Source organism: Wyeomyia smithii, chromosome 2, assembly GCF_029784165.1.
Source record: "Wyeomyia smithii strain HCP4-BCI-WySm-NY-G18 chromosome 2, ASM2978416v1, whole genome shotgun sequence".
NCBI lineage: Eukaryota > Metazoa > Arthropoda > Insecta > Diptera > Culicidae > Wyeomyia > Wyeomyia smithii.
Genome location: NC_073695.1, coordinates 159,904,276 through 159,928,198, shown reverse-complemented (window position 1 = coordinate 159,928,198; position 23,923 = coordinate 159,904,276). Strand labels below are relative to the sequence as shown.

At 37.2% G+C, this 23,923-nt stretch overlaps 1 protein-coding gene across 1 annotated transcript; it reads left to right on the top strand.

Moving 5' to 3' along the window:
- Nucleotides 1–3,322: 3,322 nt before the first annotated feature.
- On the top strand, nucleotides 3,323–22,513 carry LOC129726188 (peroxisomal membrane protein PEX13-like). The gene is made up of 2 exons (XM_055682898.1): nucleotides 3,323–3,738; nucleotides 22,256–22,513. The coding sequence occupies exons 1-2, from the start codon at nucleotides 3,413–3,415 to the stop codon at nucleotides 22,488–22,490; spliced, it is 561 nt and encodes a 186-aa protein (XP_055538873.1). The 5' UTR covers nucleotides 3,323–3,412; the 3' UTR covers nucleotides 22,491–22,513.
- The last annotated feature ends 1,410 nt before the right edge of the window (nucleotides 22,514–23,923 follow it).

Sequence of the window (23,923 nt, the reverse complement as noted above, 5' to 3'; positions counted from 1 at the left end):
GAAATTTTGACAGAAAGTTTGAAACCGCTGACATCAGCAGGATCCGTGACACCTGTCAGTTCGTGAAATGGTCTATTGTATCGGATGCACTACGAGCAATCCAAACCTGTATAATTGGGTTGTTTAGCTATTCACGGATTTCCGATTATTATATATATATCCAAAAGAGTGTAATTTTCTAAACAAAACGTGATTTTTTAAAACTTTATATCATTTTCCCTCGGTTTTTAAATGAAAAATAAAAATTCGCTCTAAATCGCTACAGTGACAGTTGGTAGATGGGCGAACTGTCATTGTAGCGGTTTCGAGCAGATTTCAAGCAGTTTTAAATCGTGATTTAAAAAGCGAAGGAAAACGATAGATCTTTTTTAAATCACGTTTTGCTTAGAAATTCAGATCTTTCAGATGATATAAAAAACTGTTATAGCTGAACAACCCAATTCATAAAAAAATCGGAACATCCGCAGCACAAACTCAAATAAACAAAAATGGCGAGCGCGACACCATGCAGAACAGAATACAGCACGGCATATACACGACCATTCAATTCAACTTTTCGCAATATTTAAGTTAACGAGTACCCCGCTACTCATAATTGAAAAAAAAGGGCATATGCCTTTTCTACCTAAATAAAAAAATTGGTACTTGATAGTAAACACCCACAACGATAGTAAACAACGTCCCTACGGAAGCCAATTTTCAAAAAGTGCACTTGCAGAGGTAGCAAATATGAAATAATGTTGGCTAATATCCAAAATGGTAAATTCAATATCCAATGCAATGCAAAATTTCAGCTCAATCGGAATACAGGAGTATTTGGTCTAAATTTCACTTCTCGACTTATGAAGAAAAGCACAGTTTGTAATAGTTTTTTGTTTTGTGCCAAATGTCTTATGCCTTGTTCACACTATAGCAGATATCACGTGATATCGCGTATCTTGAAACATACATACATCTAGTTTTCACGGAAAATTTGGAGTATGGGATTTGAAATCAAGATATCGCGCATCTTACATCATGTGAACGGGTTATTAGAAATGTATAAAACGTCGAGGTCGGGTGTTATCCAAAAATCGAAATTTTACTAACTGTTCGTGAGGATGAAATTTTGAACACTGCTTCTAAATAAAACCGTAAAAGTCAATTTCCATTGCCACCCCAATGTACACCAATCAGTTAGTTATGACTGTATAGAATATACGTCAAACTTTCGAGACGGTCTCGTGGTCTGGTAATTAGGGGCGTCAGGTAAGCGATCATTAGATTGTTGCATCGAATATTGCTTTTTTGCGAAGAATATTTGCCGCGACTAAAATTGTTTCTTGACCGCAAAAACAATGTTAACGATTCTATGATCGGAAAATGTAACTGCTTCCTTGTTGAGAATATTTTTATTGTAAGGCACGCTATTCAGTTCGAGGTGCAAACTTGTCTCGTCGTTCTTTTCATCCTCGCTAGGGATGGGCGAACGGCTCACGAACCGTTCATATGAACCGGTTCTTAGAAAAGAGCGAAAGAACGAACGGCCACGAAAACGAACCACGGTTCTTTGGGCGCACCAGAACTGTTTGGTTCGCGCGAACCCGAAGTTTACCGAGACAACACGAACTGTCAACGCTCGTGAATCATTGTGAACCATGAGTCGGTTCAGAGCCGCTCTTGCAAAAGAGCCGTTTCACCCACCTCTAATCCTTGATATATTTCACAACGCATGCGTGTTAGCCAAATTTCATACGGGTTTGTCTATTGATGTCGCGTTTACAAAGGCAAAAAAATGGTTACTGCGTTAAAAATACTGGAGGGACTTGATTTGGCTGCGGATTGTTCTTTTCAACTCGACGACAAGGTTATCCAGCTTCCCTGACCTACAGAAAACGTCGAAATGGTCTGCGTGCACTATCCGCCATTACCGCTCGTGGAAAGCTGGATATGCTGGAACTTGTGGGGGTGGTGACTTACTCATGAAAAAAGTTGTTATGGACGTAGACAATTGTTTGAACCAACAAAAACATTTGAAATGCGTTTTTCTCGGTTTCATGTCTATTGAATTTTAGCCCATTCTTCAACTATGGTCATCCTGGTAAAAAATTGACACATTTTTCAGATCAGTGTCCGAATTTCGAGCACACACTTCTTCGGAGAGAAGAAAAAAATCATATACTATCAATGAAGAAATTTTCTTCTCTTCAAAGAAAAGTGTTCTCGGAATTTGGCCGCAGATTACGTAAGCAACAATAAATGCAATCACTATTGTCTTCAATCCATTTTGCACACTTTTATTTTTCAGGCGGAAAAAAAACGATCTTACCATCCAAAGGATCGATTCAGTAAAAAATCGCTCGTATAGAAATCAATTTAAAAATCGATGAATCGACCAAAAAAGATCGATTTTGAAAAAATCGGATCGATCTTGCCCATTGCTAGCAGAAGGATGACATCTACTAGAAATCATGTATCGAACATCGTTAGCAATATGGCGGCATTCGTGTACATGTGTACATTTATGTAGAACAATAGTTATTACACATTATTCGTGTTTATACTACAGCCTGTGAATTAAAAATAAACAGTATAAATAACAGTTCACTTATTTAATACCGTTCCATACACATTACGTGATCAAATTGATAAATTTGATCGCTTTTAGTTTTATTTTGTCATCAATAGATAGGGCCAACATATGGAGCAGTTGCCCGAAAATTCTTCCCTTTAGAGTAAACTGCCCATTTTCCGGGTACCGCTAGTGTCAGCGGACCATTGAGATGTTGGGTACACTGCAAATATATGAGATTTGACAGCGATAGCATAGTCCTCCTGATTGCTAGGTACCACTGACGTTGCGGTACGACCGACACCGCAAAACACGACAAAATTTGCCAGTAATGACAATTATTATTGTGATAATTATGGTAACACCATTTACACGGTAATATATCTTAATGTTAGAACTGTACTGTGGTCGAGAAAAATCATGGTTTTCAAGTTGTTTACTGAACATATGACGCCATATTGCATTAAGATTTTGGATACGGGATACTCATTAAACGTCAGACCCCTGGAAAAGAGCGAAACCAGGTATACCAAATGTGCAGATTTGTCTGCAAAACACAGATTTTCACAGTCCGTGTGCAAATTTTTATTGATTTGCAGATATTTGTAGTTTTTCCACAGTCTGCAGATTTTTTTTAGAGTCTTCATATATTTGCGCAGATTTTCGTAAAATTTGTGCAGATTTTAACAGACTTTTGCCTGCACGAGCGAAATTTTTTGGATCACGGAGATTTTTTTCTGATTTCGAGCACAATTTTCTGGTTTTCCGAGCAGTTGCAGGCATTTGTCAAAAATATCTGGCATCTCTGAGCGAAACCGAAATTGACATTAGATCTCTGTTGAATGTTTTTCATTCATTGTAATGGATCAAAGTCCAATTGAAATGCAGCCTGTTAATTTTCGAAATCCAGTTCTTAATGAATCGCGAATATTTGGTGGTCAGTATAGTCTCAATACTCCGGTAGGAAATATATCGACTGCAGTTCCACCTCCGCTGCCCCCTAGACCATTTCAATCCAGCAGTGGTATGTACAATACAAATTACGGAAGTCGCTACGGAGTGCCATCATACGGATATTCAGGACTTGGTGGTGGCTACTCAGGCTATGGCATGTATGGAAACAATATGTTAAACAGTAACATGTATTGTAACAGTTTTGGATACAGCCCAGGATTTCCGGAACACCGGTTAGTTAATAGTATATTCTACGTTTCTTATGTGGTCAAAAAAGTATCTTGAAGTTTCATATATGCAAAAAGCAACAGTGTTTTGGCCTTTAAACACAATGGATACGCTCAGTGGCGTAGCTATGGTTTGGTGGGCCTGGTGCGGTAACAAAAATGTGGGCCCCCAATGAAAATGACTGGGTAGTTTTTTCTTTCATGAAAGGAATTGAGAGAAACAAAAAAAATAGTTTTTTATACTTATTTATTCCGTTTTCCGCAAAATCGGAAATAAGGTTAATTTAGATACTCACTTTCCGTGCTTTTTAATTGGCAAAACCAGAAATTATATAGTCACGCGCGAACGCGGATTATTTCCCTCGCTCTGTTTTGTGTTAGCAACACAGATAGGGGAACTGTTCCATTATTCATCTCAGCCCATAATTATAAAACGAAAACTCAATTGAAAACTAGAAAAAACACATATTTTCTAATTAAACCAATCACCTAATCCATGGAATGGATTCTTATTAGTTCACTTTAGATATATCATGAAGTAGAATCCTCAAAAACTTACCTAAAATTTCTGAATTTGTTATTAAAGTCGGGTATCTACACCGAAAAACTCATTTATTTCGATCATCTAACCAAGAAAATGAAATCTACCCATTGCTCTATACGGCTACAACGTATTCATTCAGCAGCCAACCAGATTTTTTTCATTATACATTTGTATTAATCACTAAACTACACTAACAGTGCGTCTTGAACTGTCCTACAGATCAGACGTTTTTTCGGTTGCTTGTGGACTGGTCTTTGACTGCCTATAGCTTCAAAGTTTGTGTTTTGTCAGTGTGTCTTTTAAAGACTACCTGAAAGTTATTTCCCATCAGTCTTTCTCAAGACTACCTACTTTTGAATTTAACATTTGTTTTAACTTTTTTCGTATCACCTGAAATGGCTGGACGGAAAAAGAAACCTCGCATCGCTGCGGGGAGGAAAAGAGAGGCATCTCTTTCTGACACATCGAGTGTCTGTAGTGACAATCCTTTTGATATTTTGCCTGAGCAAGAAGCTGGTGAAATGGAAGTTACCAATAATGAAACTATACAAAATATAAAATCTTTAAAAAAGGAGAAAGTTCCACCTTTTGTGGTAACTTTTTTTTCTGAATTTAATATATTCAAAAAGGGACTTTCAACGTTTGTTTCTGACGTTAAAGTTACCTATCAAATTGGCCGTAGAGGTGAATGCCGCTTATTAGCCGACTCAGTAAAGGGTCGTGATCGTCTTGTTCAGTATTTAACTGACAAGATGTACAAATTTTTTACATATGACACCAAGAACGCCAAGCCGTTCAAGGTTGTCTTGAAAGGTCTCACCAACGATCAAACCGTTGATGAGATCAAACTTACTTTAACATAATTACTTGGCATAGCCCCTACCCAAGTAATTCTAATGAAACAAAAATCACGAGGCGAAAACAGTCAGAGAGCTGGAATTTCCCTTGTTAATTATTTAATTCATTTTAACCGCAATGAGGTTAACAACTTAAAATTTTTTGAAAAAGCACATGCTTTGTATAATGTGCGTGTAAAGTGGGAAACTTATAGGAAGTATGGCGGAGGTGAAAAGCATATCACCCAATGCCGTACTTGCCAACGTTATGGCCATGGTTCCAAATTCTGTAACATGGACCAAAAATGTCTTAATTGTGGAGACTCTTCTCACAAAAAGGACACATGTCCTGTGAAAGAGAGTAAAATTTTCGCTGTGCGAATTGTAACGGCAACCATATGTCAAATTTTTATCAATGCCCAGTCCGTTTAGCAATTGTTAAGGCAAGGCAAGGTAAACAAAATTCAATTTCTCAATTAAAACCAACTTCAAAACAAAATTCTCCAAGCGTACCAGTGACGCATAGTTTACCTACTCCTTTGCATACCCGTTTAACTTATGCACAGGTTACAGGTGGTTCGAACATTATACCGCCTAGTGTTGGTAGTTCGAAAATGACCGTTAATATGGGTAAGCAAAACACGCTAGAAAATAATTGTACACCTATTACTCCAGCTAATATTGCTGCCGAAAATATTTTTTCTAATGTCAACTGCCTGGGGCCTATTACGGCAGGTAAACTTTCTTTTTTGCAACAGGCAATGTTCGATCTTATGAACGCCATGTTGCAGGCAAAATCAATGTTTGAAGCCATTCAAATAGGCACAAATTTTACTATTAAAATTGTTTCTAATTTAAAATTTAGCAATGATTTTAAATAAAACAATTAAAATATTAAATTGGAATGCTCGCTCATTGAAGGCCAATGAGAATGAGCTTTTTAATTTTTTAACAGTAAATAATGTGCATATTGCAATTATTACTGAAACATTTTTGAAACCTAACATAAAATTAAAATATGATCCCAATTACGTGGTTCATAGATATGATAGGATTCAGGGTTCCGGCGGTGGAGTTGCAATTGTTATTCATCGCCGAATCAAACATCGTGCTCTTCCCCATCTTGAGACGAAAGTTATTGAAACTTTGGGAATTGAAGCTCAAACTGAACTTGGGATTTTATTTATTGCCGCAGCATATTTACCATTTCAATGCACACGCGAGCACAAAAATTATTTTAAAGGTGATTTACAAAAACTCACCAGAAATCGTTCGAAATTTTTTATAATCGGCGATTTTAACGCTAAACATCGTTCATGGAATAATTCTCAAAGGAATTCCAATGGCAAAATTTTATTCAATGATTGTTCTTCAGGATACTATTCTATTTTGTCTCCGAATAGTCCTACATGCTTTTCTTCTGTAAGAAACCCTTCAACAATTGATTTGGTGCTTACAGATCAAAGTCATGCATGTAGTGATTTGATCACACATGCTGACTTTGATTCTGACCATCTTCCAATAACTTTTTCTTTATCACATGAATCAGTTTTAAACCCTATGAGCTCTGTTTTTAATTATAACAAGGCTAATTGGGAAAGATACAAAACTCATATTGAGAGAAATTTCAATAATGGGCTTGATTTGCAAAACGAAGTGAATATTGATTCCGCTTTGGAAGCATTAAAATGTGCAATTGTTGATGCCAGGAATTATTCTGTTCCAAAGGCTCAAGTGAAATTTGATTCACCAATAATTGACGAAAATCTTCAACTTCTAATTCGTTTGAAAAATGTCCGCAGACGTCAATATCAACGTTCTCGTGACCCTGTTTTTAAAACTATTTATAAAGATTTACAGAAAGAGATTAAACATAGATTTACTCTTCTGAGAAATCAAAATTTTGAGACTAAAGTTGAAAAATTGAAACCATATTCAAAACCATTTTGGAAGCTGTCGAAGATTCTTAAGAAACCTTCAAAGCCTATTCCAGTTTTAAAAGATGGTGAACGTTTTCTTGTATCCAATGAACAAAAGGCTCAAAGACTTGCTCAGCAGTTTGAGAGTGTTCATAACTCAAATTTGAATTTTGTGAGTCCAATTGAAAATGAAGTCACACGTCAATTTGATTTAATTTCTTCCCAGAATTTTTTACCTGCAGAAATAATTGAAACTAACTTGAATGAGATTAAATCAATTATTAAAAATTTCAAAAATATGAAAGCACCTGGTGACGATGGAATCTTTAATATACTAATCAAACATCTCCCTGAGAGCACAATGGAATTTTTAGTGAAAATTTTCAATTGCTGCTTCAAAATTGCATATTTTCCCAAATTATGGAAAAATGCAAAAATTACTCCCATTTTAAAACCGGATAAGAACCCAGCTGAAGTTTCAAGTTATCGACCAATCAGTTTGCTTTCTTCAATAAGTAAACTGTTTGAGAGAGTTATTCTTAACAGAATGATGTCACACATCAACGAAAATTCAATTTTTGCAAATGAACAGTTTGGATTTCGCCATGGGCATTCCACAACTCATCAATTGCTCAGAGTTACTAATATAATACGAGCTAACAAATCTGAAGGTTATTCCACTGGAGCTGCTCTTTTAGACATAGAAAAAGCATTCGACAGTGTTTGGCATGAAGGTTTGATTGCGAAATTGCAAACTTTTAATTTTCCAATTTTCCTAATCAAAATTTTAAAAAATTATCTTACTGATCGAACTCTGCAGGTTGTCTATCAGAATTCAAAATCTGATAGATTTCCTGTCAGAGCAGGTGTGCCTCAAGGTTCAGTCTTGGGTCCAGTCCTGTACAACATATTCACTTCAGATCTTCCTGATTTGCCTCCAGGATGCACAAAGTCATTGTTCTGCGATGACACAAGCATTTCCGTAAAAGGAAAAAGTCTTCGTGTCATATGCAGTCGATTGCAGAAAAGTTTAGATATATTTTCTTCCTACTTGCAAAAGTGGAAAATCTCTCCCAATGCTTCTAAAACTCAAATGATAATTTTTCCGCATAAGCCTAGGGCTTCTTTCCTCAAGCCAAACAATAATCACGTTGTCAAGATGAATGGGGTTATTTTAAGTTGGTCCGACAAGGTTAAGTACTTGGGACTAATTTATGATAAAAAACTTATTTTCAAAGAGCACATTGGGAGTATACAAGCCAAGTGCATCAAATATACGAGATGTTTATATCCTCTCATTAACAGAAATTCTAAACTTTGTTTAAAGAACAAACTTTTGATTTACAAACAAATTTTTAGACCAGCAATGCTTTATGCTGTACCGATCTGGTCAAGTTGCTGTTCAACAAGGAAGAAAACGCTCCAAAGGATTCAGAATAAAATTCTGAAAATGATTTTGAAGCGTCCTCCTTGGTTTGGTACACTCGAATTACATAGACTTACTGGTGTTGAACCATTAGAAGCTATGTCAAATAAAATTATTAACAATTTTCGACAAAAATCGTTGCAATCCTCAATTGCTACGATAAGCTCTCTTTATAGAAAATAAGTTAGCAATTAAGTTAGTTGTAAGTTTACTTCCCCTTTTCTGACATGTAGGTTTAAGTCCCTACGAATGATAAGTCCTAATTGCGAAAGCAAACAAATCCTAACAATTAAAATTACAAATTTCTAACAGTGTTGAGAAGTCACCATTTGTGATTGGACACACATACTCATTATTTACTAATATTTATCATAAATACTTAAGCTACTAACAAATCCCCCCTTAAAAAAAAAAAAAACTAAACTACACTAAGAATACTTTACTTTTCAAAATGTTCACCTTAAATTTCTAAAAACAAGCTTTAAATTTAAATAATTCCAACATAATTGACATAAATCAACAGCACTGCAGTGAATACCTAGACTACCAATTAGCGCGTAAACAACTACAGCGGATACCTAGGTATCCTACTACGACGGTATGCGGCTACGTTCATTAACAAAGTGATCAATATGTGTGATGAATATGGGGGCGTCGTGAGATGAATAATTAAGCAGTGGTCTAGGTGAGATGAGTATGGGAATGTTGTGAAAAGTGGTTTGTTTTACAAAATTCAGGATAAAATCAACTAAGTTTACCAAATTTCCATCGATGGGCGATTCTATGAGAGCATGTAATCATATTTTGTTCATTTGTTCAACGATTTCGTGTAAATCTGGTGTTTACTCCATGCATTCTTCGTGAACGTCGGCCTAATGAAATGAATAATTAAACAAATACTCTAGACAGCGTTTTCAGCATCGCAAAAAATCGCTCCTTCATTACGTGTTTCCACGTTGCATCGAATGTTTTCTGCGATCGGAAAACATTAAACTTCGGCGTCAGTCGAATCACAAATCATGTTAAAAATGAACATCGGTATCACGTTTACTCTGTCCGTGTGGATCACGAAGGCAGAGTTGCGAGCACAAATACATGAGGTTGAGTTAAGATGGGTGTAACAGCTAGGTTTGGTCACTGTCTAAAATGAAATAAACTCCGTTTACTAACTTAATTACTCAGGTTTATTCCGCTGCTTTTTTCCCTACTCCCTAACGCTCTTTTTCTCTCAACTCCACTCCTCTCTCTCTGTTCCAAGGTTCTATCTAATAGGTGCACCCATTCGTACTTTTTCGTAGTGACAGATTCCTACATCCCACCTTATTTTTTTTTTCAAAATGGGACATAGTCTTGGAACTTCTTGGGAGCCGAACACCTCCGCTTCTCAGGTATACAAACACTTGTATCATCTTCGCTGACCTCAATTGATTTGTGACCTTCCGATACAGATTTTGAAAAGTTATTCTCGTCACTCCTTTCTTGTTCTACTGACGTTCCTGGTTGGTCTTCTTTATCTTCCCTTCTTTGTGCATCTTGGACCTGAGCTTCTGTTTTTTTAAATGTGATACGTAGCGTTTATATTCGTTTCCCGAATTCAATGATTTTACCGTAACTTCTGATCCCTTTCGCTTGACAATTTCGAACAATTCCGAAGAATAATCTGTTGCCAATTTGTTATCTTTTCTCCATTCCCCATTCTCAATTTCATTCCTACAAGCCCTTCGTTTGTTATCTGAATACACCTTTTCTTTCTCTTTAACGATTTTATCCTGATCCCTCACCATTTCATCTTCTTCTCGTTCTGGTATCGAAGGCAGCTTATTTCTGATCCTACGCCCAAACAGTAGTTCCGACGGAGACTTCCCAGTAGTCGGGTGAGTTGTTGAATGATATGCCAGAAGATATTTTCGTAACTCTAGACGCCAATCCATGCCCAGCTCCTGCGAAATTCGCAAACGTTTCAAGATGCTCCTGTTCTGGCGTTCTACTTCACCGTTTGCCTGTGGCCAGTACGGTATGGTGTTAACCAATGCGATGTCGAATTCCTTACAGAATGCTTTAAGCTCTTTACATTCGCTACCCAACTGAGGTCCGTTATCGGCTCTCATTGTAATCGGAACTCCGAAACGACCGAACATCGTTGATAGCTCTCGGATTGTGTTAGAAGCAGTAATGTCCCACATTTCCACAACTTCTACGAACCGACTATAATAGTCCACCACCACAAACAGCCATTGACCTTCCGGCAATGGTCCCAGAAAATCGATAGCTATTTCCTTCCAGGGTCCATCCGGCAGCTGCTTCTTTGTCATGGGTTCCGGTGCATCTGGTGCAGCTACCAATATGCATCCACGGCAGTTACTAACAAAGTTTTCTACTTCTCTGTCCATTTTGGGCCACCACACTGATAAACGCAACGTTGATTTCATCATTGAAGATCCCAGGTGACCTTCATGCGCAATTTTAAGAACCTGAAAGCGTAACGCTGTCGGAACAACTATGCGGTCTCCCCGTAACAGAAGATCCCCTACTTGGCATAGCTCATTAGCGAACACACGAAATTCGATTGGCAGTTCATCACGTTTATCTCGCCCAATAATATCTAAAATCTGCTGGATTTCCTCATCCGCTCTGGAAGCTTCTACCATTTGTTCCCATGACAAGGTAGACAAGTACGGGCAACATCGGGTTATCAGTTATGCGTCTAAATCGCTGACGGACACAGAAAAACGGTATTGCCATCCTGAAAAAGAAGCTCTTGCACTAGTCTGGTGTGTCGAAAAATTTTACTTCTACTTATATGGGATTGAGTTTGAAATTTTGACCGATTGCAAAGCGCTCATCTATTTGTTTGCACCGCGATCGCGGCCTTGTGTCCGAATTGAAAGATGGGTGCTACGTTTGCAAGGATTCGATTACATAGTAACGCACATCCCAGGCGATCAAAACCAAGCAGACGTGTTGTCGAGACTGTCGACTCTCAGACCGGCAGCTTTCGATCAGCGAGAGGAGATTATGATTACAGAGATTTTTGATTATGCCGCAAATGCGGTTGCTGTGTCATGGGAACAAATGGTAGAAGCCTCCAGAGCGGATGAGGAAATCCAGCAGATTTTAGATATTATTGAACGAGATAAACGTGATGAACTGCCAATCGAATTTTGTGTGTTCACTAATGAGCTATGCCAAGTAGGGGATCTTCTGTTACGGGGAGACCGCATAGTTGTTCCGACACGTTACGCTTTCAGGTTCTTAAAATTGCGCATGAAGGTCACCTGGGATCTTCAATGATGAAATCAACGTTGCGTTTATCAGTGTGGTGGCCCAAAATGGACAGAGGAGTAGAAAACTTTGTTAGGAACTGCCGTGGATGCATATTGGTAGCAGCACCAGATGCACACAGTGTATAACGACTTATTATATCTACAGCGGCGCAAGCGATGAGACACGTCAGTTGCTGGCTAGACTCCAAACGCGTATCACGGAAGAGCTCCGTTGGCTAACGGAGATTGCGGGTTCGAGTCCCGTCTGGACGAGGGAAAATTTTTTCTAAGCCTAAAAGTCACACCTATTCGACTGTTCACGAAGACTTCTATCAACTGGGTATTAAGCTCTTTTGTGCCTATGAAGTCACCGGGACCGGATGGTATTCTACCAATGTTCCTGCAAAAATCGGACGAAGGACGGACGGAGTCCGAACTCATCAACCTTTTTCGAGTCAGCCTCATTCTGGGACATATCCCGGTCAGCTGGCGAAACGTTAAGGTGGTGTTTATACCAAATCCGGGCAAAAAAGACACAATTTTGCCAAAGGCTTTCAGACTTATAAGTCTGACGTCAACGCTTCTCAAGTTGATGGAGAAAAGTACAGATAACTACATCCGCAGCGAGTTTCTGAAGGGTTTGCCCCTGCATTAGCATCAATATGACTATTAACAGGCCAAATCTACGGAAGCCGCTTTGCAGCGCCTAGTGACGAAGATCGAGAAGACACTAAAATATGAAGAAACAGCAGTCTGCGCTTTTCTTGATATTCACACGGCGGTGCGCAAGCGATGTTCCGTCGCATTACGAATTGAGCGAGACGCCCGTACTGTGCATACTTGATACAGCTTAGGCGCCAAAGCTCGCCTTTGTGCTGTTAGGGAAAGTCAATTTTACTCGATTTGAATGGAACTTTGCACTCGTGTTCGACTTGGCAAACTGAGTATTTTTTCAAACTTTTTGGGCCAGATTGAACTGTAAATGAACACTAGATCTTGGTCAGCAAGAAAATGGACAAAAATTGCCAATTTTTCAATTTTTTCATGGATTTACCTTTACACGCACTGACGAAACTACGTATGCAGCAACAATCATATTAACCCATGAGTCATCAGAAAAAAATTGATTTGCGCGTTTGAATAACGGTACCCCGCCGCCCCGAAAACGGACATCGTGCGGCAGTTCGTTGACACCGGATACGCCCGTTCCGGCATCTATAACACCTTGGCACTATTGGACACCTATCAGGGCATTGAAAGAAAGTCCGGTTCCGGGCGGCCGACGACTATGAGCGACAAGAAGTTCCAAAGGATACTGAAGAAGAAGACCGAGGGAAAAGTTGCTACATCGCTGCGTGCGCTTAGCCTGAAGGTCTGTGCAACCGATCAAACAGTGCTTGGCGAACATAGACATACATGTCAGGCGAACATGGACGGCCAATACCCGTTCACTAGTCTCGGAGCTGCAGGCAATGAAGCAGCGGCCGCGCCTCAATAAGATGGTAAAATCGATTTTCCCGGCGATTCACGACGGTGGTGATGGACGACTGTCTCAGCCTGGATGGCAACGACTGGTAGGGCACTTTGTATTTTACTTCCACCACGAAAGAAGTAAGCACTAAGGTGAAATTTCTTTCACACACCAAGTTACCCAAGACGGTGCTGCTGTGGCTGACAATCAGTGAGAAGGGGATGTAAAAGCTGCTCTTCTTTCGCTCCGGACTGGCCGTGAATGGGGGAATTTATAGTATGAAGTACCTGCCGGAAGTTGCGTCGTTCATCAAAAAATACGATAAGGCCGAAGACACAAAGTTTTGGCCGGATCTGGAGTCGGCTAACTATTCGAGGCGATCGTTTGAGGAGATGGAACGGCTAAATGTCGATGTGGTACCCAAGTTGGCGAACCCGCCCAACGTTCCCAAGTTGCGTCTCATCGAGGATTTCTGGCAAGCCTGAAGCTTAAGATCTACTTCAACAATTTTGTCGCGAAATTTCAGGAGGAATTTATAAATAAAACGACTAAAGAATTAAAAAACATGCCTGCACGTATGTTTTCGTCCGCCATGGCGAATGTTCCGGTTAACTGCCCGAAGGCCGCACTCAAGATCGAATTTTTTTTTTTTGCAAGTAAGCTAACATAATTACCTTCCATAGAAAATTTATGAAACTCTGAAACAATTATCTGTCTTAGTTATTTTGACGTAGAACTACGTTTTTCTTTAGCCTACCACATAGGGGTGCAAATACAAAAACTATTAACGAAAAGGGGACGAAAAATGTCCCTTTTTAAATGCTTATAAATCGGTTTGTTTTCAACCGATTTTCTTGATTCTTGCAGCAATTGATTGGAAAATTATACACGCTTCCACCCAAATGTAGGAAAGTGTTAATTAATTATGCAAACTATTGTACTATTGAAAATTGTCAAGCCTTGTTGAAACGAAAATTACGTCCTCTGATTGGTTGCTTGCTGCCTTTCGTTGCCAGTGTGCGAGTATAAAAGGAAAAAAACGTACGCGCTATCAGTTATTTCGTCTTGTGAGCTAGGCCAGCACGCGTCGGAGTATTGCTGTTTGTTGCTAGTGGAACGCTGGATGTTCCTGTTTCGATTGGGCAATGAACTCTAATCTTTTGATTGATTCATGGCGCTAACACTGGAGCTGGAGAAAAATAGTTGTGATAAAAGTGATGAACTGTACGAAGGCTATCTGTAGTTAACAAATTTGCTGCAGTGAAGGTTTCAGCCGCGGCCTAGCACACAACTTTATCACGCAGTTCAGAAACAGTCTTCTTAAAGACTTTTGAAAAATTTATGAGGAAAGTTAATTAAATTTTATTCAACAAAGGCTTTTTCGAGCCCAGTGAATGAACAGTAAATAATAACAGATTCGTTTTGCTTCGGAAACGGTGCGCTAGCTTGTTTAAACCGGCAGTAATACTGTTGTAATGTTAGACCGAAATCGAATTCTTCCGATACTATTAGTGTTTTTAAATCGTTTTAGGGGTTTCAACGAGCAGTGGCAAGCCGTAATAAATCAAATCAAAACTTAAAATAAGTTCATTTGTCCTGCCGCAAATGGCTTGAGATAATTGCTCATTGCGTGATATTTTCTGATGCGAGGGTTGGGCTCATTAGTTGCCAGTGTGCAAGTATAAAAGGAAAAAAACGTACGCGCGATCAGTTATTTCGTCTTGTGAGCTAGACCGGTACGCGTCGGAACAAATTATGTGCTGAATCCAAGAAAATACAATCTGTCGCGGCCGTCTCATTTACTGAATGCGAAAACAGCTTTTACAGATTTTGAACTTCAAAATGCCTTTCTCAAGGCAAATAAACAAGTTTTTTTTTACGTAGAACTACGTTTTACTTTAGCATACCACACAGGGATGCAAACCGAAAAACTGGGACGAAATTTGTCCCTTTTCAAATGCTTATAGGTCGGTTGGTTTTCAACCGATTTTCTTCATTCTTGCAGCAATCGATTGGAAAATTATACACGCATCTGCCCAAATGCAGAAAAATGTTGTTTGAATCTACGAACTATTGCACTAATGAAAATTGTCAAGCCTTGTTGAAATAGAAATAACGTCCTCTGATTGGTCGCTTGCTTGCTGTGTGTGTATGATATGGTATGATGTGTGTATTTTATCAAAGTTTCATAGCGCTCAATACAGCCAAAAAAGCGCTATGAAACTTTGATAAAACCAGTTGTGTTACTAGGGTAATGAAACACTCAATGCATTTGTTAATAGTGTACGTAGTTCTACGTCATTTATGCGGTCGTGTCTTGGATACAACCTCCTACTTTTTTCACCACCATCTGAAAAAAAGTCCATTTTCAACGCATACATTAGCATAAATCGATATGTTCAGCCCATTGACGTAATATCTGTGTGAAGTATCAGCCAGATCAAAAATAATTGATTGAAATGTTTGGCCTATGTTGCGCGGAATTGCACAAGATTTTCAGTTGGTCTACTAAGGACATTGCAGCGGCAAAAGTATCGGGCAAATCCGTGTTGGTCACTAACTACTAGTATTTATTTCTATTTTTCAAGATACTTTTTTTACTTCTAAATTTTTTTCTAATTTTTTTACTTCTAAAATTTTGAAGAACTTGCCCCCCCCTAATCGAAATTCTGGCTACGCTCATGAAATAGTATCAAATCTTGAAAAAACATCAAGGGAAATTCAATTTTTTTTTTTGTATTCATATAAAATTTACTGTTAAGTTTCTAACTTTTTAAACTTGAATCCGAAATAACTTATAAACAAATGCTTTGAGGAAGCTAGTCGTTATGATCTTTTTGATTTAAAATGTTTACTAGAACCTTTCTTCTTTTTGATTTAAAACCTTCTTTTTGATTTAAAATGTTTACTAGAACCTCTTAAAATAATAAACTTTATTTTTTTCTTGGAAAATTACACAGGTTTTCTTCCGTTTTCAAATCCTGTTTAATAAATACTTCAAAAAGTTAAATATTAGGAATAAAATTTTGTGTCTTGAATAAAAAAGTCCCTGGATTATTGGATTGGATTGAGCAAGTCTTGCAGAACAGGAAAAATATTTTTATTGCTATTTTTGTTACAAAATGGCGGCTGTGCAGCTATTGCCGTGAATCGCTTTTTTTTTAAGTTGTTCCGCGGCGAGCAGTGGAAATCGTGCCCAAATCCACCTATAACCAAAACAAAATTTTTTTCATTATCTACATAAGTTTCGCTAGTGAAGTACACATGATTATATTTTTAAAATTTTTCTTCGCAAACGGCAACGGTTTGAAAAAAAAACAGTTCTGTTTCGACAAAAAAAAAAATCCACATTGATTGTTTACAACATTAGTTGTTGTTACTCAATCGCTAAAATCGTGTGTACTTTACTAGATAATCTAATGAAGAAGCTACAGTTAAAATTTCAAGTAAATCGGATGTAAACTTTTTCAGTTCTACTGCTCGCCGTTTTTGAAAACATGGTTTTGAGAAAAACGCATTTAAAGTTTTAAAATGCTATAAATCTCAACAATCGCAATAATACAGCCCCTAATATTTTTTTTACCTCCAGTCAGCTATTCCTGCGCCGTAAAGTTGTCCTTCCTGGGCTTTATTTTCCTTTTTTAACTGATGTAAGGCTGAGCCTACCCTCTTTCGCGATATCAGACATGCGATGCTCAGCGAATTTGACGCGGTTGGCGTCCGACCCCACGCAAAACTCAAACTTGTCACTCATATTTAAGTACTTTTGAATATAACTCACAGTTTAAAAGTATGGAAAAACTCAAACAAAGAACGTACACAACGGGAAGGGCTGATCGACTAAACAAAGGGAAATTGTGAGTAAACACGTGCTGTAGAAACGATGTAACGGTCGAAACTTGATGCGGCGACCTCTATACTTCAAATTTGAAACACGGTATCGATCATAGGCAACTTCCACTAGTTTACAAAGCCTCGAAATTTAAAAAAAAAAACGAGCATCGCCAAAATGAACGAAAAATGTGATTTTGGAGCATAAAAGTTGTTCGGTAGAAAATTGATTTAAACGAATTTTGAGTTAAGATCAGTACTTGAGCGATGTAGATATTGATTCTAGAATACTTTTAGCATGATTTAAGCCAATAAAAAAATTGCCAAAAACATTTTTTTTGGTTGATATTACCCCTTAAGTCAGGTACGTGTGCAGAGTTTCTTCCAAATCAAAATTGGTCGATATTCGATGATGACAGGTCATTTGGCATGATAACGCTCAGGACTCAAATTGACGCAGACTATCTTTCTAGGATTAACACTCCGCATTTGAGGAATCGAGCGTTGAAATGGTTGAAATTCATTTATAAATCCCCTGTTGCACATTATAAAACATATATTTATTAGATAATAAAATACCGTAGCATTAAATTGCATCTTCGTCTGCGGTATCGAAAGCATCATGTATCAGCGACATGACTCGAGCAACGCGTCTCCCACAGTGATGATTTGTGTCTTCGATACAGTATACGCCCTCAGACCCTTTTGGAGGTGCATTGTTGGAAAATTTCATAAAACTTTATTACTAAGATTATTACTAAAGTTCATATCGTTGCACCAGAGTTAATATGGCTTCAGAATCATATATCTGATTTGCAATTTCTATACCACAGACTAAGAGACATAACACTTCGAACAACTTTTCAATAAACAGTTAGTAACACTAGCACCATCTGCTGCCGTGTTCGCGCTGCGTCATATGTTTCGACATCAGCGCTAGCGTTACTGCTTGTGTCAAATGAGGAACTACAAAATATGTAAGAGATTAAATGATTGAATGTGATTGAATGTTATTCCATTGAAAATTTGAAATGTTCTTTTTCTGTGGCGATGGAGCTAGGTTCTAGTGTTACGTCTGTTAGTCTGTGTCTATACCTTATTTGAAAATTCTATTCAACATCTTTACCACCAATATGTATTGGAAAATATAAAATTGGTTATATTGGTTTAGTGGTTCTGTTATTTTTAACTCCCGAAAGGTTTGTACTCGAATTTAAAATCGCATCTAATCTTATAACTACAAAACTGAATATGATTTTCTTTGGAATGGTTTCTATCATATAATAGTCAATGACATCTTTAACGACGACAGAAACTCAGCATCTTCACGTTAGCCAACATAACACTCTGCATCTAATATATTTGTTTCAGTAAAAAATACTATGCATTTTTATACCGTTCGCAAAGAAAATAATAATATATAAATATGGTAACAAACCTTTATCATTATTGTGAGCAAAAGTCAGATTAATCAACATATGAATTGATAAACAAATGAATTAGTTTACACACCAATCATTATTCAAACGGTGCTCTGACGCAAGCTCCTATAACACCGTAAATAATAAATCACATAAAATTCCCTACCTTCATCCATCTGGGCAAAATCAATTTCTTTCTTGCACCATCAGCGCAAAGCAATATATGGGACTAGCTCACGAGAATTTGCGCGCGAGCTGTCTCGTGTACGCAACACCTATGCACCGCGTTCGTTGCGTTGAGAGACGAGATATCTTCGTGTACGTCGCAAAAGAAATCCCATGCGACGAGACATGGCTCGTACGTATTGTAAGTTCTCTCGCTCGCATGTGACGCACATTTTGTGCTGTGCGTCACATGCGAGCGAGAGAACTTACAATACGTACGAGCCATGTCTGACTGAATGAGAAACGAGACTTGAAGTGCAAAGCGCATTGTCTTTTCTTGGGTGCATTCAACTACTAAAAGGGGTAAGGCTAAGTATCAACAAGTTTCAAGCAAATGCGCTTATGCTATTGCACTGATTTGTATGGGACATATAATTCCCAACGTGGTCCCATTAGGTCTATTGACCGCAGGGATATCAAATGTGCAACTTGTGTTCTAAACTTGGTCTCGTTAATAGTTAAAATATCAGAATTCCTATCAAAATTACTTAGAGATTATTACAAATTATAGCAAGTTTTGTAAGTATTTCGGCAAAAAAAGATCAGAATTAGTTAGAATGTACAATTTTTTGTCAATTGAATAACAAATTTTGTTATAAATATGCTTTAAAAAACACACTTTTGAACATTCAAAGGTATGCTACCAAAATTTGAAATAATGCTGTACTTTTCATCATTCTGGCATATCAAGAATACTACACGCTTTGTTATTTCTATCGAGTTCAGATATATTTATGATACCCGTTTGTTATAATCGTTTGATCGGGTTTCGTTACTATTTTTAGGTTGATCACCAAAAAATCTATTCATGCCAAAAGATCACTAAAGTAACTATTTTATAACAAAATGGTCATTAAAGTCACTATTATAACTTTAAATAAGCAAAAAAGAATTTTTCTGTATTAAAAATTACATTGGAAAGAATGCTTCTCATTTACCGAATATTTGGACAGTTAGTTTCGTTGACTTTTCCATCATGAAAGTTCTATGCCACCCAACGTTTTCGAATCTCTCATTGGAGTGATCAGTGCAGTATAGACACGAACAAACTGTCAGAACTGCCAATGTAAAGACTTATTTTAAAAACTGTTCGTACCTTTTAGTGCTGTGCGTGAAATTACGTGTGGTCCCCGTCGCTCAGTGGTTAGCGATGTCGGTTGGCCAGCTCTCCCACACGGTTGTGATATCGGGTTCGATTCCCGATCGAGTTGAGGAACTTTTCGAGCTGGAAATTTTCTCGACTCAGCACTGGGGTACGGTGATCGATGTACTTATCCTACACATGAGCAATTCTCGCTGAAACCAGGCCACTAGGTGCACAAGGTCTTTCGAATTTGATATAAATGCACATATTAGTTAGAAATAGAGAAAAAATGATTATGCCATTTTTGTTTGATTGAATTTGTTGACTTCTCGGTCACCAAGGGGTGAAATAGTTACTTAAAAAGTTGAAATTTTAACAATTCTTGATGTTTTATTTGAGCTATATCTCTGAAATTCGTTATAGAACCTACTACAAGTAGCACTTTTCTGTAAAGTGGAATGATAGGGCTTTCATTTGGAGTAATCAGAATTTTGGCCGCCATCTTGAATTTTGCCGCCATCTTGGATTATATCAGAAAAATGCCGTTTTGAGCATGTTCGCAATTACCGATTTTCGATCTGAGACCAGCATTGGAAAGCTGAGAAAAAATGCTATAAGATGCCAGAAAAATTATTAGGTGAGTATCAGTGTTAACCTACCAATTGAACGAATTTTCCGAACGAAGTTTTAAAATAGTCAATGCATTCCGCGCAATCAACGTAGTAGCCATAGGTAGAAACTCTTCCCTCCTGTGTTATTGTTTGAAATGCGGTAAATTTCCGGATATTTATGAGTTCAGTAATAAACTGCTGAACAAAACTAGTGCAGGTTAAGAATCAATATCAAATAGTTCGAAAAAACTGTTCATTTGAAGAGTTCGTAGACACTTTTAGTGGCACATGGAATCAATGCTTAGCTCATTATCTGTCCCTAAGGTAAATTAGAATAAGTAAAATGAAACTCATTAAAACTATATCGTATTTCACTTTTAAATCCACAAAATTACCAATCATAAACCGAATGAAGCCATTGTGTATGCAGATTTTGCTGAAAATTATAGGGTGACGATTCAAAATGAGATTTAATCTCTCTATTAAACATAGCAAATTGTCATTATTCATCCAATCTACTACTATGCCGAACGGGTTTGACATCCCAAAACATTGATCCTCCTTTTTGGACCAGAATTCTGTACTTGTCTTTTGTTGCTTCACCATACTGTTTTAAGTACTAAGATAAATCTCTTACCAATGTATTGAATATTTTGAAACTTCGTTTGGAAAATTCGTTCAATTGGTAGGTTAACACTGATGCTCACCTAATTGTTTTCTTGCATCTTATAGCATTTTTTCTCAGCTTTCCAATGCTGGTCTCAGATCTAAAATCGGTAATTGCGAACACGGCCAAAATTGCATTTTTCTGATATAATCCAAGACGGCGGCAAAATTCAAGATGGCGGCCAAAATTCTGATTACTCCAAATGAAAGCCCTATCATTCCACTTTACAGAAAAGTGCTACTTGTAGTAGGTTCCATAACGAATTTCAGAGATATAGCTCAAATAAAACATCAAGAATTGTTAAAATTTCAACTTTTAAGTAACTATTTCACCTCTTGATGACCGAGGGGTCAACAAATCCAATCAAACAAAAATAGCATAATCATTTTTTCTCTATTCCTAACTAATATGTGCATTTATATCAAATTCGAAAGACCTTGTGCACCTAGTGACCTGGTTTCAGCGAGAATTGCTCACAGGCAAATTGTGCCAAAAACAATATCGATAACGAATTTTCTCAACTAATCTAGTTGATCGAGACCGCTATTAGCTCCAAGGATAGCGATATTGTTTTTTTTTGCGTGACATTACGTAACTACTTTAATTTCCTTGTCTTATATCGGCTGTACTCTCCTGTTTTTCCTGATTGAAGAGGACTAAAAAATCGAAATTTCGGGCTGTATTAAAGAAGCTTCGACGAGCAACTCGTCTCATTCGAAATACATGGCTGAATCGAGACGTTTCGACTTCTGCAATTGAGTTTCATATACAGCATCGTCGTATTTGAACCTCAATACGTTGGATATTAAACAAGTAAAAATTCAAAGTCTCCTAATAAATTATACATTTCCTAATTCGTACATATTTACAATTTTTTCAAAGTGAAATAACGATAGAGATTCTACTTCGACTTATTTCTACGAGGACCATTCATTCCGCATCTTATGTTTTGAACACATATTTCAGATGAAACATGGCCTATTTGAAATTTAGTAATGAATTTTAAAGCTCTATATTTTTTACTTTATGCTCACTATTTAAATAAAAAAGTCACTAAAATGACCGTTATTTTACTCCTAGTTCGCTACTAGCCCTATGGCGGGGGAAAGGTGGGCAAAATTGAGATAAAGGAACTTAATCGGACTTTAGGAACACGGTCAATGAAATATACCTAGTTTCTCTGAATTTGAAAAAAAGTTATTAAATAATTTTATTTCATTTGCAGTTTTATCCAAATGGCCGAAGAAAGCTCGAGACCTGCGCTACAAAACATAGAATCACTAGTTGGAGCTATAAGTAACATTGCTTCGCTGTTGGATTCAACATTTTTCGCACTAACAGGTTCCTTTAGAGCAGTATTAGGTGTAGCAGCTAATTTTGCACATTTACGTGGTGTGTTTGCGCAAATTTGGACTTCATTCGCTTTGTTTCGATGGTGTGGTTGGTTCTATAAAAAGTAAGTATATATATACATTCCACCAATAAAATCAAAATTGATAAAAATGCAATTGGGACGGACTTGCCATAAGCGGCAGTAACTAGTGTTTGCATGAAGCTGTGAAGTTGTGCTGTTGGTGTCATACATATCTCAAGCAGCTTAAAAAATTAATTTCTCGTGATTTTCAGCTATTTGCTATGTTAACGGAAGAGGAATCAGAAATGACCCTAAATGTGTAAATGTGGTTTACTGATAGCCCTTTCACATAATATCTCTTCAATACATTTCAAAATTTTTCGATGACGTAGTTGAAACAACATCGATGAATTTAAAAATAAAAATAAATCGAGGATGCTGTCTACAGACTTTAAAAGACGAAAGTTTGTATCTCAATTGACAATGGAACTGCCACTTGTGAATAATTGCGAGATTTGGAGATGGTGGACGTGCAATTACCCCTGAAAATATTATTATATGGCAAATAGCTTGTTTATTTTAATAGATAAAACATAACATTTTTTGCAAAAACATGCATTTTTGGAAGGCTGATAACTTTATAGAAGGTTTAATAGGGATGTTTTTGCCTTGCTCCTAGAAAGGTATAGCAATCACTGAAAAAACCAAAGGTATAAAAGTGCTCCTAAGGGTCGAATCTCGTATATCAATCGACTTAGTTCGACGAGCTGAGCATTTTCTTTATGTGTGTGTGTGTGTTTGTGTGTGTGTGTGTGTGTTTGTGTTTTGCAAATGAAAGGTCTAGTTTCCCCATAAGACCCTATTGAATTTTATTGTTATTGGACTTTAACTTTGTCCGTTATGTATAATAATGTGAAATCAGGCTATGAAAAGAAACATGTTCCTAAGACTGCTTGAACTCACCCACTTTTCTCAGAGATGGATGGACCGTTTTTCACGAAATAAGTTGCAATATAAAGGTCTAGTTGCCTGATAAGACCCTATTGAATTCTATTATTATCGAACTGTAACTTAGTCTGTTATGTATCAGAATGTAAAAGTTATGAAACTCCATTATCTCAGAAACTACACAACCGATTTGAATAAAACAGGTATCAAATGAACGGACTGTCTTTAAAACCTCTAAATAACGAATTTTATGATGATTGAACATGTAGGTTATGAAAAGAAACGTGTCCAGAAAAATTTTTATATTCATTCGTTTTGCCAAAGATGGCATGACTGATTTCAACAATTTTAGATCTTAGTTCTTAATTGAAGGTTCAGTTGCTCTATTGATTCCCATTTCATTTAATTATAATACTGGTTGACAAATAAAATAAAAAATAAAAAAAAATAAAAAATATGCTGCTCTACAGCTCACAATAGTTGCTCTAGAATGAAAAAAAAATCACAGGAAAAGCTATAAATTTTTATTTTTTCTTAGTTTGACCTTCGGGGTCACACTTGTGTTGACCAATGTAATCGGAATTTTTTTTT